Here is a 12,353-nt window from a genome sequence, read left to right on the forward strand (position 1 = left end):
TGAGCACAGATCTAGACAGCAAGATGTATACATGTACAAATATAATGCCAAAAGAAAGCTTGTTTGTTTCTGAATAGCAATGCTAGAGGAACAAAAATGGAATTGAGTAATTTAAATACATATGGACTGAAAAAAGTTTAACACACTTTAGTAAAATAATTATGCTACGGTATTTTCAGAAATTACATGAAAATATGAGGCTACAAAGCTATTAGTAAAAAATACCACACTGAAATCAGGACAGGATGTCAAGTCTTTACAAAAAACATATAATTAAACTAAATGCAATCATTGGTTCCTAACATACCAGAACAGCAAATGCCACTGACTTAGAGAAATTCAGGAAAAAAAATACATACATGGAACAAAAGGACCTATTCGCCATGACAGCACTGAACAAACAACAATGAGAAATATCTAGCTGTAGCTGTTTCTGGTTAGATCACAACAATCAACTCTCAGGATAGATATGTGTTGCACAGCTAAGCGTGCCGATCAGAAGTTACAATTTATCCATAATGTTCCAAACCAATTTCATATAGACAAAATTAAAAAAACAGAATAGACCAAAAAGAAAAGGGTAAACATTTCATCAGGAATGTTAATCAAATAGATAATTTCAGCTGCCTAAGAAAACTCACATTTTCCTGAGAAAGATTGCTGGTTGCTCTAAGGCCCTCATCATGGATATGGTTTTGTAGTTCCTGAATCATATGAGGTAAACCACTTGACACAGCACGAAGTAGAGTATACATATTTGCCATGTCTGTAACAGAGATACATTTTTATAGAATATGCTTAGAAACACTAAAAATCAACACTTAATATAGTATCATAATTTCACACAGAGCTTTTCAAAGACTGAAACAAGACCAACTGTTCTGAAAAAAAAATTTAACATACACTGGATCACTGACAAAAGAAAAAAAAGAAACAATAGGGCTAATATCATTGTTTACTGAGTACTGCCATTGTGACTACCTCACCCTTCCAGTACTGCTTATTTAGGAGAGGCTCCCAGAGGAGAGGTGGGCTAGTACGGAAAAGTATTGTGTCTGTTTATTTTAATCCATGGCCTCCCTAAATCTCCCTTAGCAGCAGCTGATGAAAATCAGTTTAGATACCTTCTTGAGTTTTTGTCTTCCTTCAGTGGCAGCTTGAAATTTTTCTCAGGTTAGAAAAGCTGTAAATATGCAACTGCTACTTTTATCATTTGTTTTGGTTTGGGTTGTTTGTTGTTTGCGAAAAAGGATCCAAGCTCTGATCAATTTTGCAAAACTCTCTGGAAACTGAACACTATTATTAGATACAATTTGAGTTTGACTGTGAAAATAATTTGTTTCACGTAATAGATACCATCTTCCATGCAAGAATAAGCATTCTGTCAAGGGTAAGAGGCATGTAGTCATCGGGAAGTGTAATTTTTTTAGTCAGGCAGGGAATATAACTATAAAAGCATCTGCTTCTGAAAAAGGGATTTGGGAAGAGAGGTCACAAAAGATTCAGGACAATAAAAAGTTGCTATGAAAAGAAGCCAATATATTTTATAATCCTGACCTGTTAAATGATGATGAAAAAATCTGTAAAGACAGAGCCATTGGTTTACAAATGAAAACACAAGCATAAAATATGATAAATTCTACAGGACACAGGACTTTAGTGTGTTTTTAAGCTAAGACAAGGAAAGAGAAAGAGTATTGGCAAAAGAAGGGTTGTTATTCTAAAAAGAAGCTTTTGACTATAAATTTGGAAAAATGATAATGAATTACATGGTAAAAGAAAAATGTCATTCAGGGTTTAATTGGGCTTTCTAGATAAGTAATCTATATTAGTTGAAAATACTTAAGTGCATAGAAGGTCACTGAATAAACATAGTAAACTGCAATACTAAATGAATAAAACAGAGACCACTTCATGATTTTTGTGACCACTGAGACTTACCGCTTCTTTTCTCTTGTCTGATAATATTGTGACATTCTGCATGTAGAAACTGCAAGTGATCAGCTACCATCCTCTGCTGGCATTCATGAATCACTTTGCCATATGAGCTGGGATGCAAGTATTTCCGACACCGCATTTCTTCATCTTTTAATCTACCTAAAACCTACAGACAAGTTTTTAAACTGAGAGCTGATGAAATACTAACAACCAACATAGAACCATGAATGTACAACAGTATATATATGTAGAATGAGAGACACAAATAAGTAACAAAGTTAAAAAAGAACCTATCTGGGATGCTGAAAAATTAAATTTGCTCTTTTGAATCAGGCTATTACTGAATTAACAGAATCTTCTATCTCTGAGTACTGACCAGGCCTAGTCACTACTAGATGTCTAATAGCACTCCAGTAGTTCTCAAAATTTCTTCTTCCCTTCAACTTTGTGACCAGTCTTCCCCAATTTCTCTTACCACGCTTCTTATTAATTCTGAGAAAGTTTTACCACAATACCTAATTATATGACTATAAGAATCACTTTTCTGTTCCAAACCCATCTGCTTGTATGTAAACATCTGTTCATAAGGTATACATCTGAGCTATTAATAAAAGCTCTCCTTATAACTCCAATGAAGGAAATAGGCATTATCATAAAATAAGTCATGGACACGAGCCAGTAACTTGCACTCACAACCCAAAAAACCCAGCCATATCCTGGGCTGCACCAAAAGAAGCATGGCCAGCAGGGTGAGGGAAGTGATTCTGCCCCTCTACTCTGCTCTGGTGAGACCCCACCTAGAGCACTGCGTCCAGCTCTGGGGTCCTCATCAGAGGAAAGACATGGACCTGTTGGAGGGGGTCCAGGGGAGGCCATAAAAATTATCAGAGGGACAGAACACCTCTCCTAGGAGGAAGGGCTGAGAGAGTTAGGGTTGTCCAGCCCGGAGAAGAGAAGGCTCTGGGGAGAGCTTTTTGAGGCCTTTCAGTACTTAAAGGGGGCTTACAAGAAAGATGGGGACAAACTTTTTAGCAGGGCCTGTTGTGATAGGAGAGGGAATATTTAGACTAGATGTAAGGAAGAAATTTTTCACAACAAGGGTGGTAAAACACTGACACAGGTTGCCCGGAGAGGTGGCAGATGCCCCATCCCTGGAAACATTCAAGGCCAGGCTGGACGGGGCTCTGAGCAGCCTGATCCAGTTGAAGGCGTCCCTGCTCACTGCAGGGTGGTTGGACTAGGTTACCATTAAAGGTCCCTTCCAACCCAAACCATTCTATGATTCTGTCATATAAATACTGACATAGAAGCACTCATACCTGGTGATTACGAGGGGAGCCTACGGAGAGTAGTGCAGCTGCAGACTGCTAAGGACAGATAAAATGAATCTGCATTTCTTTTGGTTTAATTGAAGCCTTGTCCCTGAATTTCACCTCAAATGTGCAACCATTAGCTTATGCTCCTTATGGTTAAAAGTAATCTCACAACCTTCTCCTCAACTCTTCTATGTTGTTAGTGTGGACAGCATGGCACTGGAGGGCTGACTCCTGGTCTTGTATTAATCTTTGTTTTCTCAAGCAAGGTCTGAGAATTACAAGTAATTTAACCACAGCCTGACTTCATACACCACAAAGCAAAACAAAAGAAAATCCACCTCAGAGTATGTAATTTTTAATAATCCTCTGTAACAAATCTACCATAAGTCTTCTCTAACCATTATATTGTTAAAACTCTCATCTTATGCTACTACAAACAGAAGGAAAATAAGGAAATAAGGAAGCGATAGTGATCAAACTGGTACACATTTTGGATTTTGTCTTTTTTTAAACTTTTCATGGAATTGATTTATTATTTTGAAGCTGACAGTCCATCCATAGGCAAGGTTTGTAGTTTATATTCAGCTTAACCATGCCATAAAATACATAGTTTAAACTGCAGGAAAACATACAACAAAGAATAACTATTGGAACTGTACAGGAAAACATGTTTCATCAGTAAATTGGTAATATTAGATTTAGTTATTGCAGGTGTTTGGATGAATCTCTTACCTTCTCCATGTATTGTGAGCAATTTGACTCTTGCAATAAATTTGAAGCTTCTTGTTTATAATACTCCCCTGTTTCATTCAGAAAAGGACACTCAAAAATTTCCTGATAAAACTGAAAAGGAGAAATTTTTTTTAAAGAACAGATAATACATATACTAGATTAACATTAAAAATTAAAAACATAAATCAGAAGCATGTATCTACCTTTAGGGGGAATTTTTTCTTATACTGTTCAACATGAACAAAGGAGTTAATAACCCCATGGATTACTTTCTGGTTTGGGTCTTCTCCACAGCGATCACTGAAATAGGCAAAGCAAACACTCATGAGAATGTAGGTATGTAGTGTAACTGATCTGATAGCTGTATGAAATAGAATTGAATGAAAATATTTTCCAGTAAATTCCTCTGCTTAAATCAGTAAAATTGAAGATGATGAATCTTAAAATTAAAAATGCACTCTACTTTCTCTCCTATACATTTGAATTGTTGAGATAACAATTCATAAACTATTCAACAGCATTTGTACGTCAGGAAATTTCCCAGTGCGTGCTAAAGATATAAGTATTCCAAATTACATACTCTAAGCGAGTACTTTAAAAGTTAAATAAGTTCCATCTTGTACCTGTAGCCTTTATTAAATAGACTACCTTCACGCTTCTGCTGCGCCAGAAAAAATCACTTTTGCCAACATCACACCAAGAGGCATGCTATTTTATTTTCTGAATATCTACTACTCAACATGTAGATGTTAAGTGGAACAAATAACGTGCTTGGTGCATCATCACAATTTTTAATCATACACTGGAAAAGCAAAACCTTACATTTTCCAGTTAAGTTCTTAGCTTCAGATGAGCCAGTTCAAGTGAAGAAAATATTCTTTAAACTCATTCAGCTAAAAACAAAAGTAATTAAAACAAGAGTTTTGCATGCTAAAAACATGAGTGTTCAGTCCTTTGCGGAGGCTGGAAATAACAGACCCACACTCGGAGCAGCAGAGACTTTTTAAAAACATGAACTGTTCTAAAAAAGACCACCTTTCATATACACTTTAAAAAGAAGTAAAACAATATTCCTTATCTCCTAAGGTTAACAGGACTAAAATACAATTTATAAAAGTATATTTACATTTAAGCATCAGCAGTTGTAATTCCAAAGGTTTTCCTTTTTTAAATACGTATGTACACATATATACATGCATACAGAATAAGAACTTTTACTTTACCCACACTGCACCAAAAGGACAAAATGAGTTCTCTGTTAGAAACTTATGTTGGTATAGGAAAGTCATTTACATGAGTGATTTAAAAAAAAAAAAAAAAAAGAAAGAAGTCATACAAAATACTTTAAACCCAAACATTACCATACACCCATCTAGGCTGGGGTGGAATGGGGGAGAAATAATTTTGTTAATTTCATTCACTTTGGTTTGGAATTGATAAAAACTCCAGAGGACGCCCATGAGCTCAGCACATTTCCAGGACAGCTACACCAGCTGTCATCGTATTATAAACACCAGACCATATTGGTATGTTCACAACACTGTGAATTAGGTGTACTGTTTTTAAGTATTACTGTGTCCTAAGATCCGTAAACTTAAGCTCATGATGGATGGAAAGAACTAGCTCTCTAACAGATTACAAGCAGTCACTGTACGGTTTATGCAGCTTGGTCACCCGTTACAAATGAGCTGACCTAATGGGTAGCTGCTCCAGTAGTGATGGTCTGACATTTTTTTTTTTCCCCTGGGGAACACGAATGTGTCCTCTGACAATGGTGGCTGAAGCAATAGAATAAATTGGGGTTTGGGTACATGTAATCACACACTGCATTCTTGCATATGTTGGGTCTCATTATATGATGGCAGAGGCAGCAGCATGTCACAGAAGGGAAGAGGTATAACAGCAGACCAGGACCTGGATGGAGCTCCATCCCGGAGGGGCCCAGGAGTACAGTGAGCTGCAGGATGCGTGCAGCCTGTGAACATAGCATGATGTCACGGAGCGCAGGAAGCTACATAACTAAAAGTTAAGCATATTACAAAGCAGGACTCTTGTCAAGAGACAGTCCAGTCGGGAGCATGCGGGGTTCTGGACCTGCACAGATACTGGTGACACAAACACATGAAGCATTACTGTAATAACAGGTAAAGACACAGCGCCCCTCTATTCGGTTCACAGGCCACTTCACAGACCTTAGCCCACACAGGTGCTGAAGGAGAGGGGCAGCAAAGGTCAGGCCCAGGGGGTTGGAAGGTCAATGTATCATTAGGAAAAAGCTGTAAAAGCACAGGAGGCTGATGCTCCATGGAAGAGCTGCAAGGGAGGAGACAGGCTTTTGAAGCAGAAGCCAGAGGGCATGAAGGCGATGGATAAAAGGAACATGACAGGGAACAGACCTTGCCTGCCTTTTGGGTCGCTGGTATTACACAACAAAGAAAAAGAGATTAATTACATTTCTAAATATGGAGGTAGTGAGAATGCAGTTGCCAATCGAATGACAAGTTTGGAACAAGTGCCAGGATCATGTAAGCTTTTTTTTTTTTTTTTAAACAGATGTCCACACTCCCCATTCCCCCCTGAATTTTTAGTTGCTTAACATAGGTTTCCTCAGTGAGTGAGTATTATAGATTTACAGCAAAGCTGTCATGTAATTTATTGACAGAACTGCATTATGAACTTCATCGTGAACCTATCTGAAAAGCTATTTCCAAGATAAACAGCATATGTCACAAGAGTATCATTCTTTCCACTTTGGCAGCATCTTCAGGTTTTTATTTACACCAGTGGCTCTCTGCTCCCAAAAATTTGTAACGCAAATGGCTAGTTTCAACAAAATTTGACAGAAGCTTCAAGGATGATTTTCATAGAAGTTGTAGTAGTAAGAACATCCACCAAACTAAAATGAGAGGAATTGGTGACCCCACTAAGGTGGAAGTCTATTAAGTGTATGTTTTCCTTCTTGGCAGTAGTCAGCAAGCAGTACGGATGCATACAGCTACAGAGCAGCTGCCACACAGTTTGAAGCAGGGATGGCATAGGACAGCCTGGGAGGGTAGAAGGGAATGATGCTGTTTGGTGGGGAATCTGGACAAAAAGATAAAGCACTAGAAATACAAGCTCCACTAATTCGGATGATGGTGAGATCCTTCTTTTCAAAAGAAAGGGAGAAAACTACAAAACACAAGCTCAAGGAAGTTGAGCTCCAGCTTGGTCCTATCTTAAGACTAAAGCTAACAGTAGAAGTTTAACATGTATCGGACAGTGTACTCATACAGCCCCACAGAACATATTTAAAGCTTAAGGTACAACCATAAATACTGTATTCATTAAAAGAAGATTCCATCATTCAAAAGAAGTGCTCTGCTGTGTCAGACAAACAGCCTATCGAGACCAATTACTACAGGATTCACTGTGAACTAGAAGAGCCTGTTTCAAACACTTTTTAAAAAAAAGTTAACAATTTCCAATAGCTTTCCTTTCAAACAAATGGTATAAATAATGTATCAGCTTACACAGGAATAGGTTCAGTTAGTTAGAAAGTGTTAGTGATCTTTAGTAGAGAAGCCTCTCCTGGTTAGTCTGTACTAATCACACTATCATTTGAGATAGCACCTGAATAATTTCCAAATTATTTCTGTTTAAGAATTTCATAGATGAATTTTCTCACAATTTGAGATCTTGACGGCTTCCTGTTGTGTTGAAACAAAAATGCGTAAGTTGATATTCAGCTTGCCTTGTAGGAGGAGTGCTTGGGCTAGAGGGAGGGGGAAGAAATTGTGTTATATTCAGAACTCTATATTAAGAGGAGTGCAGTCACACAAGACAGGCTTAAGCGATTTAACAATTCTCTGCTGTTCAAGGGGGCTAATCCTGCTCCCTTTTTCTCAGGCACAGGCCTCTGTATCTCTCTTGCATTGCTTTGGCACTCATCCAATTCTTTGCTGAACTGACTTAATCAGGCCAGTCTGGAGACGTATTACCCAACATGGTTTTCTGTCATATTAGTGGTTGAGTTGGTTCACTAAGGCACTAGACGAACACCAAATTCAGCACAAGAAAGGTAGTAGAGCACAGCCTGCTCCTTTCTGGCATCAGCAGATTCTTAGGTCAGTTTAGCCATCTTGTTCAGCTGAACCGTAAGTCACTACTTGTATTTCTTTATTTTCATGTGCCAAAAAATTTATTGTTAATTTTAATGTATAGTGTATTGCACAAGTTTATAGCTTCTGAAAAGTAGATTTTAGATCTCCTCAAGATTTTAGTCAGAAGTCTTTTCAGAATTCTAGTTAAATACGTTGATAAAATAAAACCCAAAAGCAAAATCTGTGGCTCTGTTCCCCCTACCTTTTTCAGTACAGTAATAAACATACTTCTATATGCAACCAGTTGACTACAATGTTGGTTATCAACTCCGCTTTTTGTTGTATATGGTGCAAAATCTTCTTGTTATAAGAAGTTCTACTGTCCAACCTATTGAAATTTAAGGTTTTCTGTAAAGCATTTTAATACATTGAACCATGCACACTCTTAAGTGCTACACTTTGGTCATCTAATCGAGAGGTTTAAGTATATACATGTATTAGTAATTGTATTAAAATTTTTAGGTAATAATCTTCTCATGTATATCCTTGCACCTCTGATAGATGTATCATATTGATATCCTGTTCTTCAAAGACACTGTTTAATCTCTGAATTGCTGAATGGAATGCTAGAAGACATTTAACAGGCATTTGCAAAGTCTTTAAAATTGCCTCTTACAAACTGTATTGACCACTGGAACCATAGTAAAGAACAGCAACAAGCCTATAATTACACATGAAGGCCATCCTCAGAATACCCACAGCAAGCCCTACATTTCATGATACCAGGAAGAACAGCTATAAGAAGTTCTCTCTTCTATAGTTTTATATGATATGCTGGTCACAAAGCAGCTAGAACAAACTTAATATGAATCGTTAGATGTATATTTTGAGAGAGAGTTGGATTATCTTTTTTGAGATCCCACAGAAGAATCCTTAACAATGGGGGGGGAGGGGAGCGGCGGAATCCAGACCCAACCATTAGAGACGATGACTCAAATTTTATTTAAAATTTTCCAAACAGTTTAATAAAAAATAACATCAACTCGTTACAGTCTCAGTATCTAATGCCCCACAGAACCAGTGAGTCTTGTTCTAAATACCCTTGTGATGTCTGTAGTCAGCCTCAAGGTAAATATATCCCATTACTTTTAAGAGGCATCAGATGTCTGGTGAAAAAGGTTTTAAACACACATTTCCACTCCCACCCACCAATGAAATATACAGATTGACTAAAACAAGTCTTCAGTGTCACTGTGCTTGATGTAACAAAGAATTTTCTCCACCAAGAATTAGGGAATCTTCATTTAGTAAAAATAAATTGTTGTAGTAAACATATGTATAAAGCAGTATTAACACTGGTTACAAAGGAAGCATGGTTCAACAACTGAAAGCAAATAAATACCTCCTGGCTTCAGAAATACCATCTGAGGGGGACATCATATCAGTTACTTAGTAGTCAAAAATTTAATTCAAGAAGAAAAAATAAAGCTACAATATTAAAATCTTTTTTTAACACCTTACAAATACAGCTTTTTTTCTGACCAAGTGCATGTCCCAGGAACCTCAATCAGCCAAACTACCTCACCCTTTCAGTTTAACTACACTAGCCTGGTCACCCAATTCAGGCACACAATCACTTAAAAAACCTCCAGTCATTAGGCAACTCCAGAGCTACCCTAAACAGTAGTGGAAGTGTAGAAACTGATGGAACTTATACAGACCTTGTGTGTAGTTGTATATTTCAACATTTCTGTTTACTCATAAATAAAAAAATCCTTTAGTAATTAAATAGTATAAAGGTTTTAAATCGAAACTTAGAAAGCCCCAAGCCCTGTAACTACCAGGGTCTTTGTTTAAAAGTAAAAAAGATAATCAGAAATAAATTTCCTCAAAGTGCAAAAAAATCCCCAAAACTATTTCCTTTTCATACAAGTAAAGCACCAAGAATGTTAAGTGAAGTCAGTCATCTGAAGAACAGAAACCCAGATGCTTAGCGTTACTGGCAGATGAGCAAGAATTGTTTTGGGTCCCATGCAAAGCAATATAACTTTTCTGGCTTCAGCAAATCCTTGTGTAAGTCCAGGTCCTTATGATTACCAACAGAACAGAAGCCATAAGCAGTCAGCATCAGGTGGAGAAAAAAAGGCAAAATGTGTCCTATGAGACCTGGAAAATTACCCTAACTACTCCTCAATCCCATTGATAAGAAAGGTTGCTGAAACAGAAAAGATCACTACCCTCGGATTACAGTGAATTAACTATTTTCTTTTCTCTCTTTTTCTCCACATACAAACCACAAATATGTAGCTACAATAAGAAAAGCTGATACAGAACATCATCATGAGGCAAGAAGCTACCTTCAAAAAAAGAAAACATAACAGAAATTGGTCAAAGTCCCCAGACTTTTCAAAGTAAAAAAGTACAATACCCCCACATTGTGTAAAAGCAAAAAAATAATCAAGCACTCACTTTTTTATTTCTCGGAGGAGCATCCGAATAAGGATGGCCTGCAGTGGCTCAATCATTAATTTTCTCCACATATCAAGAGCTAGCTGTCAGGATACAACACAAATTTACATCAATAAAAAAATACAAAAAAAAACCAAAACAAAACCAAAGATTTTTAAAACTGTTAGATATTCCCTTTGTTCTCCTTTTAAAATTCTTCTGTTTGCCCCCCACCCCCCCATTTGTCAATATATTATTTTATCATTTTTCTTCTACAACATCTGACTGCATTCAGATGAAAATCACACATATCTGTACACTAGCAGTGTCAGACACATAATTTCTAGTCAGGAAGCATTCTAGTCTGAATGCATGCTTCCCAGTCTGCATGCTTCCTACATATCTAATAGGACTGATTTATTCCTTGGTTTCACTCCATCAAGGATTCTCACATGCATATAAGGACCCTAAGCAAGTTGGTTACAAGGGCAAGTTTTGGGCATACATATACACAAAACATCTGCACAGTCATAGGTAAGTAATACGCCTTTCTGTATGAAGTGTTTGAATGTGTGCAGACACTGATATTTCTAAAAATGATTGCAAAATAAGCCTCAGCTGACAAAAGGGGATGTCTCTTGGCCAATCTGTGAGATCAGAGCTTGCATCTCTTGTGGGTGAAGTAATTGCTCCCAAGACATACCATTTTTAAAAACACAACTGCAATTGTTTGAATGAGTTTTTAAATGTCAGTCAAAATCAGATTTAAAGCCCAAAGGGCATAATGTGATCCCTCATATGGGGGGAATACACATCTGAGACCTCTAAAAACACCCACCAGTGAGCAGTACACTGGGAAAAAATGAAATACCCAAAATCAGTGAGGGCAGAGGGAATATTACTGCTAAGAAAGCTCTGACACAACTAACAGGACCTTAGCTGTAAAAATTAAAATATTGATCAGGTGTGTCTTAACTGAAAGTAGGGATCTAGCTATTGACTAGGTATCCAATCTGATCCACTTTGTCAAATAAATCTGCCTTTCAAAGAGCAGACAAATGAACTCACTCTGTCTGTCAGAGCTATCCAGCACCCAGGCTGTAATACAGGTACAGAAGTCTGGGAGGTAAAGCTGACCCCACTGCATCATAACCAGATTCAAAGAAGAGGTAAAGGTTTGCTTAGAAATCAAAAGTCAGCTAGTGTTTTGAAATCGAAGTTGTCTTAGAAGTGATTTTCACTTCTTGCCTTGTGGAGAGCAACTGTAGAACAGTTAGAGGAAAACAGTTTCCCTAAGACATCAAGAACTCAACATTCTCTGCTGGATCAAAGAAGCTAGCTCTGGGGAAAGAAAAAAAAAAAAAAAAAAAGGACTGACACATTTTGTCACTATGAGGTGAAGGGGATGACCTCAGGTAACTCACGATTCTGCAACGTGGTCTCTGAAATGCAGTCTCTAATATGGTCCCTCTCACATATGATCTATCGATCTGAAACAGCTTCAAGTTGCCTGTTGGAATTTTCTTGTCAAATAAACTACAGACAGGTCAATCCAGCAACTTGATGTATTAGTTCAAGAGACTTTTTTCTCCTTGAAGAGTGGGACTGATCTTTCTTCTCCACCCAGACTGACAATACAGAATATGGCAGTTTCTTCCATTTTCCAGAATCTGTTGCCCCACAATAGGTGAAAAACCCAGGAAGGCACATCTAGCTAAGATCATCTTTTAGCTCAGGGCTTCCACAGAGTCTGAAACTGGTGATAGGAGCTCAGCTCAGAAGAGCAGTATCCCTCACCACGCATTCATAACATATGGCCAAAAAAAACCAAACCACC

General features: G+C 37.6%; 1 protein-coding gene across 10 annotated transcripts in view; it reads right to left on the reverse strand.

Moving 5' to 3' along the window:
• Positions 1 to 12,353, reverse strand: part of CUL2 (cullin 2) — a 53,055-nt gene that overhangs the window by 19,430 nt on the left and 21,272 nt on the right. For 6 of the 10 annotated variants that reach the window (XM_064444958.1, XM_064444957.1, XM_064444954.1 and 3 more), the window contains 6 exons: positions 10,538 to 10,620; positions 7,654 to 7,740; positions 4,190 to 4,286; positions 3,987 to 4,097; positions 1,942 to 2,104; positions 642 to 766 (listed from right to left, as the gene is read on the reverse strand). In XM_064444958.1, coding sequence (XP_064301028.1) covers positions 642 to 766; positions 1,942 to 2,104; positions 3,987 to 4,097; positions 4,190 to 4,286; positions 7,654 to 7,740; positions 10,538 to 10,620 — 666 coding nt within the window. The remainder of the gene's footprint in view (positions 1 to 641; positions 767 to 1,941; positions 2,105 to 3,986; positions 4,098 to 4,189; positions 4,287 to 7,653; positions 7,741 to 10,537; positions 10,621 to 12,353) is intronic. The other 4 variants (XM_064444960.1, XM_064444961.1, XM_064444962.1 and 1 more) reach the window with 2 other exon arrangements.

This window comes from Phalacrocorax carbo, chromosome 2, assembly GCF_963921805.1.
Source record: "Phalacrocorax carbo chromosome 2, bPhaCar2.1, whole genome shotgun sequence".
In the NCBI taxonomy this organism is placed as follows: Eukaryota; Metazoa; Chordata; class Aves; order Suliformes; family Phalacrocoracidae; genus Phalacrocorax; species Phalacrocorax carbo.